The sequence below is a fragment of the Ranitomeya variabilis genome, chromosome 8 (assembly GCF_051348905.1).
Source record: "Ranitomeya variabilis isolate aRanVar5 chromosome 8, aRanVar5.hap1, whole genome shotgun sequence".
NCBI lineage: Eukaryota > Metazoa > Chordata > Amphibia > Anura > Dendrobatidae > Ranitomeya > Ranitomeya variabilis.
In genome coordinates, this window is record NC_135239.1 from 215,703,494 (window position 1) to 215,725,474 (window position 21,981).

Sequence of the window (21,981 nt, forward strand, 5' to 3'; positions counted from 1 at the left end):
GCGAAGAGTGGAAACAGGACGAAAGAATGAAGAGAGAAGAGAGTAAGAAAAGAAGGAAGAGCAAAAAGAAAGAGGATAGAGGAACAATGGAACAAAAAGAGGAATAAGGGAAGATAAAAGAGAAGGAAGGAAGAGAGAACAGAGTGGACAAAGAGATAAGGGAAAAATAGAAGGAAGCAAAAGAAGAGAGGAGGCAGAGAAGGAAAAGAGACAGAAGAAAGGAAGACAAGGAAAAGTGAGAAGAGAGGACGAAGACAAGGAAGAGAAGAAGAGGAAGGAAGGGAGAAGTGAGAGAAGAGGAAGAAAGAAGGGAGAGAGGATATAGCAATAAGAGAAGGAAGAGAGAGAAGAGGAAGCAGAGGTGAGAAAATGAATATAAGGAAGAGAGCGAAGAGAGGAAACAGGACGAAAGAATGAAGAGAGCAAGAAAAGAAGGAAGAGCAAGAAGAAAGAGCAACAATGGAACAGAAAGAGGAATAAGAGAAAAGATGAACAAAAGAAGAGAAGGAAGGAAGAGAGAGCAGAGTGGACAAAGAGAAGGGAAAAAGAGAAGGAAGCGAAAGAAGAGAGGAAGAAAAGAATACAGGAAGAAGGAAAGGAGACAAAAGAAAGTAAGAAGAAAAGAGGAAGAAGAGAAGGAAGTGAAAAAAGAGGAAAAGAAGGGAGAGAGAAAAGAGGAAAACGAGAAAGAAGAGAATAAAGAAAGGCGAGAACTGAGAAAAGAGGAAGAAAAGCAACAGGGAAAGAGAAAGAAGAGAAGGAAGAAATAGAAGAGAAGAGCATAAAAAAAGAGTAAAAAGAGAAGGAACAGAGGATTGGGAAAAGAGAACGATGAGAGAGAAGAAAGCAAAATGAAAAGAGAAGAAGGGAAAAAAAGAGCGAATAGAGTAAAAATGGAGGAAAGTAAAATGAGAAAGAAGAGGAAAAATAGAAGGAATAGAGAAAGATGAACAAGAAAGAAGGAATAAGGGGAGGGGAAAACAGCAGAGATGGAAGAAAGAAGAGAAAGGAAGAGGAACAAGAATAGAAAACAGAATGAGGAAGGGAGAAAAGGAATGTGGAAGAAAGAAAAGAAGCCAGAGAGAAAAGACAAAGATGGGATAGAGAAGAGAGGAAGATTAACAAGAAAGAAGAAAAGAAAAGAGAAGAGGAACCTAGGAGAAAAAGGGTGAAGAGAAGGGAAAAAGACGGGAGAAAAGAAGAAGGGAAAAGAATGTGAACAACACAGAAAGAAAAAAAAGAAGGAAGAAGAAAAGAGTAGAGGATTGGAGAAGAGAAAAAAAGAAACAAGAGAGAAAGACTAAGGGTGAAGATAAAAGAAAGGAAATGTTACTAGAGGAAGAACAATAGAAAAATAAGAGGAAGGAAGAGCACACGATAAGGAAGAAGAAAGGAGGAAAGGAAAAGAGAAGGCGGTGTGATAGAGAAAAAAGAACTAAAAAGAGAAAAAGATGAAATAAGAAAATAAAAGTAGAGAGAAGGAAGGAAGAAAGGAGAGAAAGAAAGGAGATGGAGTGGAAGAAAAAGATAAGAAAGATGAGAGAAGAAAATAGAGAAAGAGAGGAGGGGAGAAGAGAAGAGACATATGAGGTAAGAAAAGAAAGAAAAAGTGGAAGAAGAAATGAAAGAAAAGGTAAGAATAGAAGAAAAAGAAAAAGAGGAATGAGAGAGAAAGGAAGAAGAGAGGTAAGAAAGAAAAGAGGAAGATTAAGGCAGAAAAATAAGTAAAAAGGGGAAATGGAGAAAGGAAGAGAGAAGAGAAAGAAGAAAGAAGAGAAGAAGTGAAAGAAAAAGGATAGCAGTGAAGAAGGTAAAAAGTGAGAAGAACTGGCAGTAAAGAAAGTGGCAGAGTGTAGGAGAGCGCATGAGAGTGCTGGAGAGAGTGGCAGAGTGTACACGAGGGATGGAGAGAGCGGCAGAGTGTACGAGAGCGCTGGATACAGTGGCAGAATGTACGAGAGCGCTGGTAGAGAGAACGGCAGAGTGTACGAGAGCGCTGGAGAGAGTGGCAGAGTGTATGAGAGTGCTGGAGAGAGCGGCAGAGTATGAGAGTGCTGGAGAGAGCGGCAGAGTGTACCACAGCGAAGGAGAGCGGCAGAGTGAACGCGAGGGATGGAGAGCGGCAGAGTGTACGAGAGTGCTGGAGAGAGCAACAGAGTGTATGAGATTGCTGGAGAGATCAGCAGAATGTACGAGAGCGCTAGAGACAGTGGCAGAGTGTACGACAGTGCTGGAGAGAACGGCAGTGTAAGAGCGCTGGAGAGGGGGAGAGAGCACGAGAGCGCTGGAGAGCATACGAGAGCGCTGGAGATTGGTAGAGTGTACGAGAGTGCTGGAGAATGGCAGTGTATGAGAGCGCTGGAGAACGACAGAGTGTATGAGAGCGCTGGAGAACGGCAGAGTGTATGAGAGCACTAGAGAGAGTGGGAGAGTACGAGAGTGCTGCAGAAAGCGGTAGAGTATGAGAGTGCTGGAGAGAGTGGTACAGTATATGAGAGTGCTGGAGAGAGTGGTAGAGTGTATGAGGGTGCAAGTGAGAGCAGCAAAAAGTATGAGAGTGCTGGTGAGAGTGCTGGAGAGAGCGGCAGAGTGTACGAGAGTGCTGGTGGAGAGAGCGGCAGAGTGTACCACAGAAAAGGAGAGCAGCAGAGTGTATAAGAGTGTTGGAGAGAGTGGCAGAGTGTACGGGAGGGATGGAGAGAGCGGCAGAGTGTACGAGAGTGCAGGAGAGAGCGGCAAAGTGTACCACAGCGAAGGAGAGTGGCAGAGTGTACGAGAGCGCTGGAGAGAGCGGCAGAGTTTACGAGAGTGCTAAAGAGAACAGCAGAGTGTATGAGAGCGCTAGAGACAGTGGCAGAGTGTACGACAGTACTGGAGAGTACGGCAGTGTAAGAGTGCTGGAGAGTGGGAGAGCGTACAAGAGCGCTGGAGAGTGGGAGAGTGCTGGAGAATGGCAGAGTATGACAGCGCTGGAGAACAGCAGAGTGTATGAGAGCGCTGGAGAGAGTGGGAGAGTACGAGAGTGCTGCAGAAAGTGGTAGAGTATGAGAGTGCTGGAGAGAGTGGTACAGTATATGAGAGTGCTGGAGAGAGTGGTAGAGTGTATGAGGGTGCAAGTGAGAGCAGCAAAGAGTATGAGAGTGCTGGTGAGAGTGCTAGAGTAGGAGCGTGCTGGAGAGAGCAGTAAAGTGTACTAGAGCTCTAATTTGAGTGGCAGAGAATATGAAAGTGCTGGAGAGAGCTATAGAGTGTATGAGAGTGTACAAGAGTGTTGGAGAAACTGGCAGAGTGTACGACATTGTTGGAGAGTGTATAAGAGCGCTGGAGATTGGTAGAGTGTACGAGAGTGCTGGAGAATGGCAGTGTATGAGAGCACTGGAGAACAGCAGAGTGTATGAGAGCACTGGTGAGTGTGGCAGAGTGTACGAGAGTGCTGGTGAGAGCGGCAGAGTGTACGAGAGTGCTGGTGAGAGCGGCAGAGTGTACGAGAGTGCTGGTGAGAGCGGCAGAGTGTACGAGAGTGCTGGTGAGAGCGGCAGAGTGTACGAGAGTGCTGGTGAGAGCGGCAGAGTGTACGAGGGTGCTGGTGAGAGCAGCAGTGTGTACGAGAGTGCTGGTGAGAGCGACAGTGTACGAGAGTGCTGGTGAGAGCGGCAGAGTGTACGAGAGTGCGCTGGTGAGAGCGGCAGAGTGTACGAGAGTGCTGGCGAGAGTGGCAGTGTGTACGAGAGTGCTAGTGAGAGCGGCAGAGTGTACAAGAGTGCTGGTGAGAGCGGCAGTGTGTACGAGAGTGCTGGTGAGAGCGGCAGAGTGTACGAGAGTGCTGGTGAGAGCGGCAGAGTGTTTACGAGAGTGCTGGTCAGAGTGGCAGAGTGTACGAGAGTGCTGGTGAGAGCGGCAGAGTGTACGAGAGTGCTGGTCAGAGTGGCAGAGTGTACGAGAGTGCTGGTGAGAGCGGCAGAGTGTACGAGAGTGCTGGTGAGAGCGGCAGAGTGTACGAGAGTGCTGGTGAGAGCGGCAGAGTGTACGAGAGTGCTGGTGAGAGCGGCAGAGTGTACGAGAGTGCTGGTAAGACAGGAAGAGACAGAAGCATCTGAGCAAAGATTATTCTGAATGAATTGAACTGAAAGACATCCATTATGGATCCGATGGACAGAGAGCGTCATGCACACACCTCCCGGGCAGCGAGTGACTGCCAGGCTCCGCATGCTGCCAACTTCTGCCCTCACCCCCAGACATGTCCCCCCTGAACAATGACAAATCTGGGGGATGGCCGGGGGCAGGCGTGAGCTGGGGGACAGGAAAAGGGGACGCACTGGGAGACACACAAGCAAAGGGGGAACTTACACTGAACCTGCAGGATCTGATCGCTCAGATTAGCGCGGAGGTAATAGGAGCTGTACAGAGGCAACACCAGACCCAGGCTGCGGCATCAGGAGCGGGAGAGAATGGGGGGACGGGGGTCCGGGAGAGTAGCCGGAGAGTGGGGGCGGACAAGGAACAAGGGGAGAGGGAAGAGAACATGTTACTACAGGTTCAGAGCTCAGCAGCCAAATACGACACGTCACTGTGCACACAGAGGACACCCCAGTCATGGAGAGCCGCCGCGGCTCCTCTACCTGGCCACAAGATGGCAGCAGCACCCTGGCCATGGGCAGAGAGGGGCATTATGGGAGTGCGGGGCATTGTGGTGTCAGCGGCCGAAATCCCGTGAAGAACTTAGGGCATCTGCAGTGATTGTGGCCCCTGGGAGCCGGCTCTCAGCTCACCTGTAGTTAGTGCTGTGGATTGGGGCGTAGGTGTAGGTCCGCTCCACTTCATCAATGTATCTCTGGGGGCAGATAACACAGCGATGTGACAGAACCACGGCAACAATCACGTCGTCTCATCGGTCCCCCCCGCCATAACCTCACCCCGTCCTCATAGTGACTGACCATACACTGCCCAAGTGTCCCCTCTACACTGTCCCCACCCCAAATGTCCCCACCACACCACCAGCTCCGGTGCCCACTCCGTACCTCATCCAGTGATTTCACCAGCGTCCGGATAAACTGATGACCTTCGAGCCCATCAATCATCCGCCGGCGGATCTGGTGAAAGACAAAGGGATGATAAACACACAAGAGCCAATACCGCTGACGCCGGGGGGGCACAGAGCGGCAGACGTCGGGGGGGGGGCACAGAACGGCAGACGCCGGGGGGCACAGAGCGGTAGACGTCGGTCACAGAGCGGCAGACGCCGGGGGGCACAGAGCAGCAGACGCCGGGGGGCACAGAGCGACAGACGCCGGGGGGGCACAGAGCGGCAGACGCCGGGGGGCACAGAGCGGTAGACGCCGGGGGGCACAGAGCGGCAGACGTCGGGGGGGGGGGGGGCACAGAGCGACAGACGCCGGGGGGCACAGAGCAGCAGACGCCGGGGGGCACAGAGCGGCAGACGTCGGGGGGCACAGAGCGGCAGACGTCGGGGGGGGGGGGGGGGGGCACAGAGCGACAGACGCTGGGGGGGCACAGAGCGGCAGACGCCGGGGGGCACAGAGCGGTAGACGCCGGGGGGCACAGAGCGCCAGACGCCGGGGGGCACAGAGCGCCAGACGCCGGGGGGCACAGAGCGCCAGACGCCGGGGGGGCACAGAGCGCCAGACGCCGGGGGGGCACAGAGCGCCAGACGCCGGGGGGGCACAGAGCGCCAGACGCCGGGGGGGCACAGAGCGCCAGACGCCGGGGGGGCACAGAGCGCCAGACGCCGGGGGACACAGAGCGGCAGACGCCGGGGGACACAGAGCGGCAGACGCCGGGGGACACAGAGCGGCAGACGCCGGGGGACACAGAGCGGCAGACGCCGGGGAGCACAGAGGGGCAGACGCCGGGGAGCACAGAGGGGCAGACGCCGGGGGGACACAGAGTGGCAGACGCCGGGGGGGGCACAGAGCGGCAGACGCCGGGGGGGGCACAGAGCGGCAGACGCCGGGGAGCACAGAGCAGCAGACACTGAGGGGCACAGAGCCGAAGACGTTGGGGGGCACAGAACAGCACACGCCGGGGGGCACAGAGCGGCAGACGCTGGGGGGCACAGAGTGGCAGACGCCGGGGGGCACAGAGAAGCAGATGTTGGGGGGGGGGGCGCACAGGGCCGGAGACGTTGGGGGGCACAGAGCTGCAGACGTCGGGGGGGGGCACAGAGCGGCAGACGCCGGGGGGGACACAGAGTGGCAGACGCTGGGGGGGGGGGGGGCACAGAGCGGCAGACGCCGGGGGACACAAAGCGGCAGACGCCGGGGAGCACAGAGCAGCAGACACTGAGGGGCACAGAGCCGAAGACGTTGGGGGGCACAGAACAGCACACGCCGGGGGGCACAGAGCGGCAGACGCTGGGGGGCACAGAGTGGCAGACGCCGGGGGGCACAGAGAAGCAGATGTTGGGGGGGGGCGCACAGGGCCGGAGACGTTGGGGGGCACAGAGCTGCAGACGTCGGGGGGCACAGAGCGGCAGACATCGGGAGGGCACAGAGTGGCAGACGTCGGGGGGGCACAGAGCGGCAGACGTCGGGGGGGGGGGGGGGGGGGGGCACAGAGCAGAGAACACTCACCTCCTCCTTGTTCTCATCCTCAAGTTCTGCATCCAGGAAATCCAGGGTCACCGGCTCCTGGAAGTTAATGACCTGGAAGGATGAGAAGCCGGAAAGTCACCAGAGATGGAAACTGTGCTGAGCCGAGGTCTCATCGGACGGAGCGCCACAATGTTACATACAGTGGATATAAAAAGTCTACACACCCCTGGGAAATGTCAGGTTTTTTAACATTTAAAAAAAATACCACAAAGAAGAATAATTTGAGATATTTCTCTCCACTTAAATGTAATTATGGCCGACGTTAAAGAGGAAACAGTCCTGAATGTTTCTTCTTGGTGGATCTTACTGGGGCCTGTAGACTTCTTAGGCTATGTGCACACCTAGGTCGGGTTCTCTCGCAGCGGATTTGATAAATCTGCAGGGCAAAACCGCTGCGGTTATCCCTGCAGATTTATCGCAGTTTGTTTTGCGGTTTCCGCTGTGGGATTACTCCTATACTATTGATGCTGCATAGCAGCAATATGCAGCATCAATAGTAATGTTAAAAATAATAAAACATGGTTATACTCACCCTCTGACGTCCCGATCTCCTCGGCGCTGCAGTCGGCGCTCCGGTTCCAAAGATGCTGTGCGAGAAGGACCTTCGTGACGTCACGGTCATGTCACCACGGCGTCACCACAGGTCCTGCTCGCACAGCAACCCTGATACCAGCCGGCCGCGTGCAGCGCTGAGAGGTGAGTATAGCATTATTTTTTATTTTATTTCTTTTTTTTACACTAATATGGTTCCCAGGGCCTGGAGGAGAGACTCCTCTCCTCCACCCCGGGTACCATCCGCACATTATCCGCTTACTTCCCGCAACGTGGGCACTGCCCCATGCGGGAAGTTAGCGGATCAATGCATTCCTATGGGTGCAGAATCGCAGCGATTCTGCACAAAAGAAGTGACATGCTGCGGAATGTAAACCGCTGCGTTTCTGCGCGGTTTTTCCCGCAGCATGTGCACTGCGGATTGCGGCTTCCATAGGGTTTACATGTAAACGCAATGGAAACTGCTGCGCTTCCGCGGTAAAACCCGCAAAGTGTGAACATGGCCTTACAGTCACTGGACAGACGCCGCCGTGCACATCACCCTCGCGCTGGACGGCCTCTTACCTGTGGCTTCAGGTTGGGATGGAGCAGGACGTAGCCGTTCAGGTCAATGGCGAACATGTAACCATTGGCGCCCAACTGTGGAAGAGACCCCAGAATTACAGCTGGGAAGAAGGAACCCGAGTCCTCACCCCCCACCCCGGTCACCTACGCTGTAACGGGGCATCAGTCTCTGGATATCGTCCAGGGCGACGTCAATGCCCATAACCCCGAGGATCAGCTGGTTCTGCCGGCTCTGAGGGCGACAGGAAGGTGGCGGGTCACAACCAGGAGGCCATCGTTACATGACGATCAGGAATGACATGGCCGCTCGCGGGAGTCCTCACCTTGCTGGGATTTCCAGAGTCATCGGGTCCAGAAGACGTCAGGTTAAATACAGGCAGCGTCCCAGTGACCACCAGACCCAGACCCTGCGAAGAAGAGGGTGAGCGGACGGTGGGTGCCGGGCGAGGGTCTATGGGTGGCGCTGGGCAAGGGTCTACGGGGGGGCCGGGCGAGGGTCTATGTGGGGCGCTGGGCGATGTCTATGGGGGGGGGCCCGGGTGAGGGTCTATGGGGGGGCGCTGGGCAAGGGTCTATGGGGGGCGGGGGGCCGGGTGAGGGTCTATGAGGGGCGCCGGGCGAGGGTCTGTGGGGGGCCGGGCCAGGGTCTATGGGGGGCGCTGGGCAAGGGTCTACAGGGGTGCTAAGCGAGGGTCTATGAAGGGGCCGGGCAAGAGTCTACAGGGGGCACTGGGCGAGGGTCTACAGGGGTGCCGGGCGAGGGTCTATGGGGGCACTGGGCGAGGGTCTATGAAGGGGGCGCCAGGCCAGGGTGTATGCGGGCGCCAGGTGAGGATCTATGGGGGGGGGCACCAGGCCAGGGTCTATGGGGGTCATTGCGCTTCTCACCAGCGCATCCTGGTAGACGTTCGTCCATTGAACTTGCTTTGCTTCATTTCCAGCCAAAACCATTGGGCGCCCGAGAACGTCCAGATATTCCTGAGTCCCCCAAAACCGAGAAGGAAAAGCAAATCATGAAACATCAACAGATAACAGGAGGCTCCCCAACATACAGGAGGCTCCCCAACATACAGGGGGCTCCCCAAAATACAGGAGGCTCCCCAACATACAGGAGGATCCTCAACATACAGGAGGCTCCCCAACATACAGGAGGCTCCCCAACATACAGGAGGCTCCCCAACATACAGGAGGCACCCCAACATACAGGAGGCACCCCAACATACAGGGGGCTCCCCAACATACAGGAGGCTCCCCAACATACAGGAGGCTCCCCAACATACAGGAGGCTCCCCAACATACAGGGGGCTCCCCAACATACAGGAGGCACCCCAACATACAGGAGGCTCCCCAACATACAGGCGGCTCCTCAACATACAGGGGGCTCCCCAACATACAGGAGGCACCCCAACATACAGGAGGCTCCCCAACATACAGGAGGCACCCAAACATACAGGAGGCACCCCAACACACAGGAGGCTCCCCAACATACAGGAGGCTCCTCAACATACAGGAGGCTCCCCAACATACAGGAGGCACCCCAACATACAGGAGGCTCCCCAACATACAGGGGGCAGCCCAACATACAGGAGGCTCCCCAACATACAGGAGGCACCCCAACATACAGGAGGCTCCCCAACATACAGGAGGCACCCCAACATACAGGAGGCTCCCCAACATACAGGAGGCACCCCAACATACAGGAGGCTCCCCAACATACAGGGGACACCCAACATACAGGAGGCTCCCCAACATACAGGAGGCTCCCCAAAATACAGGAGGCACCCCAACATACAGGAGGCTCCCCAACATACAGGAGGCTCCCCAACATACAGGAGGCACCCCAACATACAGGAGGCTCCCCAACATACAGGAGGCACCCCAACATACAGGAGGCTCCCCAACATACAGGGGACACCCAACATACAGGAGGCTCCCCAACATACAGGAGTCTCCCCAACATACAGGAGGCTCCCCAAAATACAGGAGGCACCCCAACATACAGGAGGCTCCCCAACATACAGGAGGCTCCCAAACATACAGGAGGCTCCCCAACATACAGGAGGCTCCTCAACATACAGGGGGCACCCCAACATACAGGAGGCACCCCAACATACAGGAGGCACCCCAACATACAAGGTTACTCCTCAACATACAGGAGGCTCCCCATCATACAGGGGGCACCCCTTCAATATAGGAGGCTCCCCAACAATACATGGGGCACCCCAACACACAGGAGGCTCCCTAACTCACAGGGGGCACCGCAACCCCTACGCCAGGTGAACCACAATAAATGAAGCACCCCAACACTTGCAATACCATTGCACCCCATCATAGACGACCCCTGACCCCCACACATCCCCGGTACCTGAGTGTTTATGCGGATCGCCCCGATAGACGGGATCTCAAAATAGTAACCTGCAAAAATGAAGACTGTGAGACGCGGCACACAGGTGACGCCATCCCGGACCCGCCCAGATCCGGCGGCGCACTCACCCTTGTTGGCGCAGGCCATCCACTGCAGGGGGGTGACGTCATAGTTGTGCTGTCCGACTGAGAACGTGAAGACACGAACCTACGGGGAGAGGACAGTCTATGCGACCAGGGTAACACACGGCGTCTGGCCTTATAATGGACGGTGACTTACGGTCTTGTTTGGCCAGTTGTATTTCTCGAAAACATCCTGCACCCGATCCTCCCCGCCGTCCGTGAACATCATAATCATCTTATTACAGTTCGCACGAGTGACGTTTGTCTGAGGAAAGAGACTGATGAGTGCGACCCCTGCTGGTGATAGTAATGTACTGCATGTAATGGTGACCCCTGCTGGTGATAGTGATGTACTGCATGTAATAGTGACCCCTGCTGGTAATAGTGATGTACTGCATGTAATGGTGACCCCTGCTGGTGATAGTGATGTACTGCATGTAATAGTGACCCCTGCTGGTAATAGTGATGTACTGCATGTAATGGTGACCCCTGCTGGTGATAGTGATGTACTGCATGTAATAGTGACCCCTGCTGGTAATAGTGATGTACTGCATGTAATGGTGACCCCTGCTGGTGATAGTGATGTACTGCATGTAATAGTGACCCCTGCTGGTAATAGTGATGTACTGCATGTAATGGTGACCCCTGCTGGTGATAGTGATGTACTGCATGTAATAGTGACCCCTGCTGGTAATAGTGATGTACTGCATGTAATGGTGACCCCTGCTGGTGATAGTGATGTACTGCATGTAATAGTGACCCCTGCTGGTAATAGTGATGTACTGCATGTAATGGTGACCCCTGCTGGTGATAGTGATGTACTGCATGTAATAGTGACCCCTGCTGGTGATAGTCATGTACTGCATGTAATGGTGACCCCTACTGGTGATAGTAATGTACTGCATGTAATAGTGACCCCTACTGGTGATCGTGATGTACTGCATGTAATGGTGACCCCTGCTGGTGATAGTGATGTACTGCATGTAATGGTGACCCCTGCTGGTGATAGTGATGTACTGCATGTAATGGTGACCCCTGCTGGTGACAGTGATGTACTGCATGTAATGGTGACCCCTACTGGTAATAGTGATGTACTGCATGTAATGGTGACCCCTACTGGTGATAGTAATGTACTGCATGTAATAGTGACCCCTGCTGGTGATAGTGATGTACTGCATGTAATGGTGACCCCTACTGGTGATAGTAATGTACTGCATGTAATAGTGACCTCTACTGGCGATAGTGATGTACTGCATGTAATGGTGACCCCTACTGGCGATAGTGATGTACTGCATGTAATGGTGACCCTTACTGGTGATAGTGATGTACTGCATGTAATAGTGACCTCTGCTGGTGATAGTGATGTACTGCATGTAATGGTGACGTCTGCTGGTAATAGTGATGTGTTATGACCCCAATGGCGAGGGTCTCAGAGAAACAAGTAAGTCTGCGACGTACAAAAATCCAGCTCATAGGGCAGTGGTAACTGGGTTGACCATACCCCCGAACCGTCTAACAGCCCGGGGGGAGAACACCAGCCACCCTAGAGCTTCCAGCAAGGTCAGGAAACAGATTATATACAAGCTGGACAAAAATGCAAACAAAAACAAATAGCAAAAGGCAAGAAAGCAGACTTAGCTTAATCAAGCAGGAACCAGGATCAGTAGACAAGAGCACTACAGATTAGCTCTGATATCAACGTTGCCAGGCATTGAACTGAAGGTCCAGGGAGCTTATATAGCAACACCCCTGACCTAACGACCCAGGTGAGCATACAAGGGATGAATGACATACCCAGAGTCAAATCACTAGTAGCCACTAGAGGGAGCCAAAAGGTAAATTCACAACAGTACCCCCCCCTTAGTGAGGGGTCACCGAACCCTCACCAAGACCACCAGGGCGATCAGGATGAGCGGCGTGAAAGGCACAAACTAAATCGGCCGCATGCACATCAGAGGCGACCACCCAGGAATTATCCTCCTGACCATAGCCCTTCCACTTGACCAGGTACTGAAGCCTCCGCCTGGAGAGACGAGAATCTAAGATCTTTTCCACCACGTACTCCAACTCGCCCTCAACCAACACCGGAGCAGGAGGCTCAGCAGAAGGAACTACAGGCACAATGTACCGCCGCAACAAGGACCTATGAAATACATTGTGAATAGCAAACGACACAGGAAGATCCAGGCGAAAGGATACAGGATTAAGGATTTCCAATATCTTGTAAGGACCAATGAAGCGAGGCTTAAATTTGGGAGAGGAGACCTTCATAGGAACAAATCGAGAAGACAGCCATACCAAATCCCCAACGCGAAGTCGGGGACCCACACCGCGGCGGCGGTTGGCAAAGCGCTGAGCCTTCTCCTGTGACAACTTCAAGTTGTCCACCACATGCCCCCAGATCCGCTGCAACCTATCCACCACGGAATCCACCCCAGGACAGTCAGAAGGCTCCACATGTCCCGAGGAAAAACGAGGATGGAAACCAGAGTTGCAGAAAAATGGCGAAACCAAGGTGGCGGAACTAGCCCGATTATTAAGGGCAAATTCAGCCAACGGCAAGAAGGTCACCCAATCATCCTGATCAGAAGAGACAAAACACCTCAAATAAGCCTCCAGAGTCTGATTAGTTCGCTCCGTCTGTCCATTAGTCTGAGGATGGAAAGCAGACGAAAACGACAAATCAATGCCCATCCTACTACAAAAGGATCGCCAGAACCTGGAAACAAACTGGGATCCTCTGTCTGACACAATATTCTCAGGAATGCCGTGTAAACGAACCACGTTCTGGAAAAACACAGGAACCAGATCGGAAGAGGAAGGCAGCTTAGGCAAAGGAACCAAATGGACCATCTTGGAGAAGCGATCACATATCACCCAGATAACGGACATGCCCTGAGATAGCGGAAGATCAGAAATGAAATCCATAGAGATGTGTGTCCAAGGTCTCTTCGGGACAGGCAAGGGCAAGAGCAACCCGCTGGCACGAGAGCAGCAAGGCTTAGCTCGAGCACAAGTACCACAGGACTGCACAAATGACCGCACATCCCTTGACAAGGAAGGCCACCAAAAGGACCTGGCCACCAGATCTCTGGTGCCAAAAATTCCCGGGTGCCCTGCCAACACCGAGGAATGAACCTCGGAAATCACTCTGCTGGTCCACTTATCCGGGACAAACAGTCTGTCAGGTGGACAAGACTCAGGCCTATCAGCCTGAAATCTCTGCAACACACGTCGCAGATCCGGAGAAATAGCTGACAAGATAACTCCATCTTTAAGAATACCAACAGGATCAGCGACTCCAGGAGCATCAGGCACAAAGCTCCTAGAAAGAGCATCGGCCTTCACATTCTTTGAACCTGGTAAATACGAGACAACAAAATCAAAGCGGGAGAAAAACAATGACCAGCGGGCCTGTCTCGGATTAAGGCGTTTAGCAGACTCGAGATACATCAGATTTTTGTGATCAGTCAAGACCACCACACGATGCTTAGCACCCTCGAGCCAATGACGCCACTCCTCAAATGCCCATTTCATGGCCAACAACTCCCGATTGCCCACATCATAATTTCGCTCGGCAGGCGAAAACTTCCTAGAGAAAAAGGCACAAGGTTTCATAACAGAGCAACCAGGGCCTCTCTGCGACAAAACGGCCCCTGCCCCAATCTCCGAAGCATCCACCTCAACCTGAAAGGGAAGTGAGACGTCAGGCTGGCACAAAACAGGCGCCGAAGTAAACCGGCGTTTCAACTCCTGGAAAGCCTCCACGGCAGCAGGAGCCCAGTTAGCTACATCAGAGCCTTTCTTGGTCATATCCGTCAGCGGTTTAACAACGCTAGAGAAATTTGCGATAAAACGACGGTAGAAGTTAGCGAAGCCCAAGAACTTCTGAAGACTCTTAACTGACGAGGGTTGAGTCCAATCATGAATAGCTCGGACCTTGACTGGATCCATCTCCACAGCAGAAGGGGAAAAAATGAACCCCAAAAAGGGAACCTTCTGTACACCAAAAAGACACTTTGAGCCTTTTACAAACAAAGAATTTTCACGCAGAATCTCAAAAACCATCCTGACCTGCTCCACATGCGAGTCCCAATCATCAGAAAAAACCAGAATATCATCCAGATAAACAATCAAAAATTTATCCAGATATTCTCGGAAAATATCATGCATAAAGGACTGAAAAACTGAAGGCGCATTGGAGAGCCCAAAAGGCATCACCAAGTACTCAAAATGACCTTCGGGCGTATTGAATGCGGTTTTCCATTCATCACCTTGCTTAATGCGCACAAGGTTGTACGCACCACGAAGGTCTATCTTGGTGAACCACTTGGCACCTTTAATCCGGGCAAACAAGTCAGACAACAGCGGTAAAGGATACTGAAATTTGACAGTGATCTTATTTAAAAGCCGATAATCAATACAAGGTCTCAAAGATCCGTCCTTTTTTGCCACAAAAAAGAATCCCGCACCAAGAGGGGAAGAAGACGGACGAATATGTCCTTTTTCCAGAGACTCCTTGATATATGAACGCATCGCGGTATGTTCAGGTACCGACAGATTAAACAGTCTTCCCTTAGGAAATTTACTGCCTGGGATCAAATCTATAGCACAGTCACAGTCCCTATGAGGAGGCAGTGCACTGGACTCAGACTCACTGAAGACATCCTGATAATCAGACAAATACTCCGGAACTTCCGAAGGCGTAGAAGAAGCAATAGACACAGGCAGGGAATCCTCATGAATACCACGACAGCCCCAACTTGAGACTGACATAGCCTTCCAGTCCAGGACTGGATTATGGGTCTGTAACCATGGCAGCCCTAAAACAACCAAATCATGCATTTTATGTAAAACCAGGAAACGTATCACCTCGCGGTGTTCAGGAGTCATGCACATGGTAACCTGTGTCCAATACTGCAGTTTATTTGCTGCCAATGGTGTAGCATCAATACCCCTAAGAGGAATAGGATTTTCTAAAGGTTCAAGAGTAAAACCACAGCGCTTAGCAAATGACAGATCCATGAGACTCAGGGCAGCACCTGAATCTACAAACGCCATGACAGGATAAGACGACAGTGAGCAAATCAAAGTTACAGACAGAATAAATTTAGGTTGCAAATTACCAACGGTGACAGGACTAACAACCTTAGCTATACGTTTAGAGCATGCTGAGATAACATGTGTAGAATCACCACAGTAGTAGCACAAGCCATTCCGGCGTCTATGAATTTTCCGCTCATTTCTAGTCAGGATTCTATCACATTGCATTAAATCAGGTGTCTGTTCAGACAACACCATGAGGGAATTTGCGGTTTTTCTATCACATTGCACCGAATTAGGTGTCTGTTCAGACAACACCATGAGGGAATTTGCGGTTTTGCGCTCCCGCAACCGCCGGTCAATTTGAATAGCCAGTGCCATAGTATCATTCAGACCTGTGGGAATGGGAAAACCCACCATAACATTCTTAATGGCTTCAGAAAGGCCATTTCTAAAATTAGCGGCCAGTGCACACTCGTTCCAATGTGTCAGCACGGACCATTTCCGAAATTTTTGGCAATACACTTCAGCCTCGTCCTGGCCCTGAGACATAGACAGCAAGGCCTTTTCTGCCTGAATCTCAAGATTGGGTTCCTCATAAAGTAAACCGAGCGCCAGAAAAAACGCATCAAGATCAGCCAATGCCGGATCTCCTGGCGCCAGCGAAAAAGCCCAATCCTGAGGGGCGCCCCGTAAGAACGAAATAACAATTTTTACTTGCTGAGCGGAGTCTCCAGATGAACAGGGTCTCAGGGACAAAAACAATTTACAATTATTCCTGAAATTTCTAAATTTAAATCGGTCTCCGGAAAACAGTTCAGGAATCGGAATCTTAGGTTCTGACTTAGGATTTCTGGTAACATAGTCTTGTATGCCCTGCACACGAGTAGCCAGCTGGTCCACACTTGTAATCAAGGTCTGGACATTCATGTCTGCAGCAAACACAAGCCACTCAGAGGTAAAGGGGAAAAGAAAAAAAAAAAGAGAGAGAGAAAAAAAAACTCAGAACTTTCTTTCTTATAATCCCGCTTCTGCAATGCATTTAACATTTAATACTGGCCTGGCAAACTGTTATGACCCCAATGGCAAGGGTCTCAGAGATATCAGCAAGTCTGCGAAGTACAAAAATCCAGCTCATAGGGCAGTGGTAACTGGGTTGACCATACCCCCGAACCGTCTAACGGCCCGGGGGGAGAACACCAGCCTCCCTAGAGCTTCCAGCAAGGTCAGGAAACAGATTATATACAAGCTGGACAAAAATGCAAACAAAAACAAATAGCAAAAGGCAAGAAAGCAGACTTAGCTTAATCAAGCAGGAACCAGGATCAGTAGACAAGAGCACTACAGATTAGCTCTGATATCAACGTTGCCAGGCATTGAACTGAAGGTCCAGGGAGCTTATATAGCAACACCCCTGACCTAACGACCCAGGTGAGCATACAAGGGATGAATGACATACCCAGAGTCAAATCACTAGTAGCCACTAGAGGGAGCCAAAAGGTAAATTCACAACAGTGATGTACTGCATGTAATAGTGACCCCTGCTGGTAATAGTGATGTGCTGCATGTAATGGTGACCCCTGCTGGTGATAGTGATGTACTGCATGTAATAGTGACCCCTACTGGTGATAGTGATGTACTGCATGTAATGGTGACCCCTGCTGGTGATAGTGATGTACTGCATGTAATAGTGACCCCTACTGGTAATAGTGATGTACTGCAGGTAATGGTGACCCCCTGCTGGTCATAGTGATGTACTGCATGTAATAGTGACCCCCTGCTGGTGATAGTGATGTACTGCATGTAATAGTGACCCCTGCTGGTAATAGTGATGTACTGCATGTAATGGTGACCCCTGCTGGTAATAGTAATGTACTGCATGTAATGGTGACCCCTACTGGTGATAGTGATGTACTGCATGTAATGGTGACCCCTGCTGGTGATAGTAATGTACTGCATGTAATAGTGACCCCTGCTGGTGATAGTGATGTACTGCATGTAATGGTGACCCCTGCTGGTAATAGTAATGTACTGCATGTAATGGTGACCCCTACTGGTAATAGTGATGTACTGCATGTAATAGTGACCCCTGCTGGTAATAGTGATGTACTGCATGTAATGGTGACCTCTGCTGGTGATAGTGATGTGCTGCATGTAATGGTGACCCCTGCTGGTGATAGTGATGTACTGCATGTAATAGTGACCCCTACTGGTGATAATGATGTACTGCATGTAATGGTGACCCCTACTGGTGATAGTGATGTACTGCAGGTAATGGTGACCCCCTGCTGGTCATAGTGATGTACTGCATGTAATAGTGACCCCTGCTAGTGATAGTGATGTACTGCATGTAATGGTGACCCCTGCTGGTAATAGTAATGTACTGCATGTAATGGTGACCCCTACTGGTGATAGTGATGTACTGCATGTAATGGTGACCCCTGCTGGTGATAGTAATGTACTGCATGTAATAGTGACCCCTGCTGGTGATAGTGATGTACTGCATGTAATGGTGACCCCTACTGGTAATAGTAATGTACTGCAGGTAATGGTGACCCCCTGCTGGTGATAGTGATGTACTGCATGTAATAGTGACCCCTGCTGGTGATAGTAATGTACTGCATGTAATAGTGACCCCTGCTGGTGATAGTGATGTACTGCATGTAATGGTGACCCCTGCTGGTAATAGTAATGTACTGCATGTAATGGTGACCCCCTACTGGTAATAGTGATGTACTGCATGTAATGGTGACGTCTGCTGGTGATAGTGATATACTGCATGTAATGGTGACCCCTACTGGTGATAGTGATGTACTGCATGTAATGGTGACCCCTACTGGTAATAGTGATGTACTGCATGTAATGGTGACCCCTGCTGGTAATAGTAATGTACTGCATGTAATGGTGACCCCTACTGGTGATAGTGATGTACTGCATGTAATGGTGACCCCTGCTGGTGATAGTGATGTACTGCAGGTAATGGTGACCCCTGCTGGTGATAGTAATGTACTGCATGTAATGGTGACGTCTGCTGGTGATAGTAATGTACTGCATGTAATAGTGACCCCTGCTGGTGATAGTGATGTACTGCATGTAATGGTGACCCCTGCTGGTAATAGTAATGTACTGCATGTAATGGTGACCCCCTACTGGTAATAGTGATGTACTGCATGTAATGGTGACGTCTGCTGGTGATAGTGATGTACTGCATGTAATGGTGACCCCTACTGGTAATAGTGATGTACTGCATGTAATGGTGACCCCTGCTGGTAATAGTAATGTACTGCATGTAATGGTGACCCCTACTGGTGATAGTGATGTACTGCATGTAATAGTGGCCCCTGCTGGTAATAGTGATGTACTGCATGTAATAGTGACCCCTGCTGGTGATAGTGATGTACTGCATGTAATGGTGACCCCTGCTGGTAATAGTAATGTACTGCATGTAATGGTGACCCCTACTGGTAATAGTGATGTACTGCATGTAATGGTGACGTCTGCTGGTGATAGTAATGTACTGCATGTAATGGTGACCCCTGCTGGTGATAGTAATGTACTGCATGTAATGGTGACGTCTGCTGGTGATAGTAATGTACTGCATGTAATGGTGACCCCTGCTGGTGATAGTGATGTACTGCAGGTAATGGTGACCCCTGCTGGTAATAGTGATGTACTGCATGTAATAGTGGCCCCTGCTGGTAATAGTGATGTACTGCATGTAATGGTGACCCCTGCTGGTAATAGTAATGTACTGCATGTAATGGTGACCCCTGCTGGTGATAGTGATGTACTGCAGGTAATGGTGACCCCTGCTGGTAATAGTGATGTACTGCATGTAATGGTGACCTCTGCTGGTGATAGTGATGTACTGCATGTAATGGTGACCCCTGCTGGTGATAGTGATGTACTGCATGTAATGGTGACGTCTGCTGGTGATAGTGATGTACTGCATGTAATGGTGACCCCTGCTGGTGATGTACTGCCTGTTAGGTCCACCAGCGACTAGTCATCACACCTCGGCCGCCATGCTGTTCTTACTGTTACTCACATTTTGGAGTTGGCTGAAGGCGTATTCAAATCCCGCCTTGTAGTCCGTGGTTCCTCGTGCCACCATGTCGTGCACGGCGTCTTTGATCACTTTTTTATTCCTTACGTTGGCCTGGACCAGCTGCCGGAAGCAGGACACGGGCTCGGCCTTCTCATGAAACTACGGACAATGCAAATAACAATTATGATGTAGAGAATGTCAGCGCTGGCTACAGCACCGGGTATAGCGCAGGGTACAGCACCAGGTACAGTGCAGGGTACAGCACCGGGTATAGCGCAGGGTACAGCACCAGGTACAGTGCAGGGTACAGCGCCAGGTACAGCGCCAGGACACAGGGTACATTGCAGGGTACAGCACCAAGTACAGCGCCAGGACACAGGGTACATAGCAGGGTACAGCACCAGGTACAGTGCAGGGTACAGCACCGGGTATAGCGCAGGGTACAGCACCAGGTACAGTGCAGGGTACAGCACCAGGTACAGTGCAGGGTACAGCACCAAGTACAGCGCCAGGACACAGGGTACATAGCAGGGTACAGCACCAGGTACAGTGCAGGGTACAGCACCGGGTACAGCACCAGGTACAGTGCAGGGTACAGCACCAGGTATAGCGCAGGGTACAGCACCAGGTACAGTGCAGGGTACAGCGCCAGGTACAGCCCTAGGACACAGGGTACATTGCAGGGAACAGCACCAGATACAGTGCAGGGTACAGCGCCAGGACGCCAGGTACATTGCAGGGTACAGCACCAGGACACAGGGTACAGCGCAGGGTACAGCACCAGATACAGTACAGGGTGCAGCACCAGGACGACAGGTACATTGCAGGGTACAGCACCAGGACGACAGGTACATTGCAGGGTACAGCACCAGGACACAGGGTACATTGCAGGGTACAGCACCAGGTACAGTGCAGGGTACAGCGCCAGGACGCCAGGTACACTGCCGTGTACAGCACTAGGAGCAACACAAGGCACAGCACCGGGTACAGCACCAGGTACAGTGCAGGGTACAGCACCAGGACACAGGGTACAGTGCAGGGTACAGCACCAGATACAGTACAGGGTACAGCACCAGGACGACAGGTACATTGCAGGGTACAGCACCAGGACACAGGGTACATTGCAGGGTACAGCACCAGGTACAGTGCAGGGTACAGCGCCAGGACGCCAGGTACACTGCCGTGTACAGCACTAGGAGCAACACAAGGCACAGCACCGGGTACAACACCAGGTACAGTGCAGGGTACAGCACCAGGACACAGGGTATATTGCAGGGTACAGCACCGGGTATAGCGCAGGGTACAGCACCAGGTACATTGCAGGGTACAGCACCAGATACAGTGCAGGGTAGAGCACCGGGTATAGCGCAGGGTACAGCACCAGATACAGCGCAGGGTACAGATCCAGGACGCCAGGTACACTGCAGTGTACAGCACTAGGAGCAGCAGAAGGCACAGCACCGGGTACAGCGCCGCTCCCAATCCCTGCACAGCACCACATTATGGGGGCACCTACCGAAGCCACGGTCACATAGTCATCATCAGACAGAGTGTCCAACATCTCCATGACCGACGTCTTCATCAGCTTCAGGGTGAGACCGCTCACGCTGCCGCTCCTGTGACACAGGCACATGACATACAGCAATCACACAGGGTCTCCCCGCAGTAACACCCGTGCGGCTGCACAGCTCCACCACTTCCCCACTCTCATGCTTCTTTGTGGAGGTGTCAGTCTTCACTGCCGCTCTGGCATTATATTCCTGGACCAAAGTGACAGGCGCGAGGGCAGGACACAGTCCCTATCTAAGACGAATCCATTATTTGGTAGAATCCTTGCCCAGGATCGGTGCCGGCGGCCGGAGCCTCATTACATTGCCGGCTCTGTATCGGACATCATGCAGCGACACTGTATAATTTGGCGGTGAGTTCGGACATGACACCTCTACATTACTGGCGCGCGCCGCCGACACTGAGCCGCTCACCGGAATTAACAAATCAATTGATTCAGAAAGAAACACGTGAAGGAGAGCGGCCGCAGCGCGGAGGAACGTCTGCTCCGGAGGTTAACGCCTGACACTCACACTGCAAGGTAATGACAATGGGGGAGGACGGAGCGACGCGGTACAGAGCAGCGGCCAGTACCCGTGTACCGCAGATTTACAGGAGGACTCGCAGGAACATCTCGGCTCCGTCATACTTACACATCCACTATGATCACCATGTCCTTCGGGGAGGACGCCCCCTGGATGTACCTGAAGGACAGATCAGAGAGTGAGGCCCATCGCGATCGTCCACAGTGATCAGACTGCAGGGCTGTCAGGAAAAAGGGCTGATAACAGGGAATAATAGACTGAATTCACCGGGCTAGTGTCCTTTTATGTGCTAATTACTACTCTGCTCCCCGGGGACGGATGTAACAAGGTGGCCGGAACAACCGCAGAAAGTTCTGTCTGTGGAACGGCGGAGCGTCACATATCAATATTACCGCTCGTACGCCGCCAACGAAAAAATGGCGACAACTGAAACACTGAGATAGCGACAAGCAAAACTTGCTCATCTCCTCCGTGTCCCAATATCTGCTGCTCGCTCTCACATTCGTCTGTCTCCATGTCTCCTGCTCGCTCTCACATTTGTCTGTCTCCATGTCTCCTGCTCGCTCTCACATTCGTCTGTCTC

General features: G+C 52.0%; 1 protein-coding gene across 8 annotated transcripts in view; it reads right to left on the minus strand.

The window, feature by feature from the left end:
* Window positions 1-21,981, minus strand: part of CACNA2D2 (calcium voltage-gated channel auxiliary subunit alpha2delta 2) — a 208,470-nt gene that overhangs the window by 25,118 nt on the left and 161,371 nt on the right. For all 8 annotated transcript variants that reach the window (XR_013218499.1, XR_013218503.1, XR_013218500.1 and 5 more), the window contains exons 9-22: window positions 21,507-21,557; window positions 20,822-20,921; window positions 19,306-19,464; window positions 10,372-10,479; window positions 10,221-10,299; window positions 10,093-10,142; window positions 8,616-8,705; window positions 8,051-8,134; window positions 7,876-7,959; window positions 7,728-7,802; window positions 6,591-6,662; window positions 5,019-5,090; window positions 4,770-4,831; window positions 4,348-4,424 (exon numbers count right to left, since the gene is read on the minus strand). Coding sequence is in view for 1 of the 8 variants with exons in the window: in XM_077277026.1 (XP_077133141.1) it covers window positions 4,348-4,424; window positions 4,770-4,831; window positions 5,019-5,090; window positions 6,591-6,662; window positions 7,728-7,802; window positions 7,876-7,959; window positions 8,051-8,134; window positions 8,616-8,705; window positions 10,093-10,142; window positions 10,221-10,299; window positions 10,372-10,479; window positions 19,306-19,464; window positions 20,822-20,921; window positions 21,507-21,557 (1,163 nt within the window). In the remaining 7 variants the exon portion in view is untranslated. The remainder of the gene's footprint in view (window positions 1-4,347; window positions 4,425-4,769; window positions 4,832-5,018; window positions 5,091-6,590; window positions 6,663-7,727; window positions 7,803-7,875; window positions 7,960-8,050; window positions 8,135-8,615; window positions 8,706-10,092; window positions 10,143-10,220; window positions 10,300-10,371; window positions 10,480-19,305; window positions 19,465-20,821; window positions 20,922-21,506; window positions 21,558-21,981) is intronic.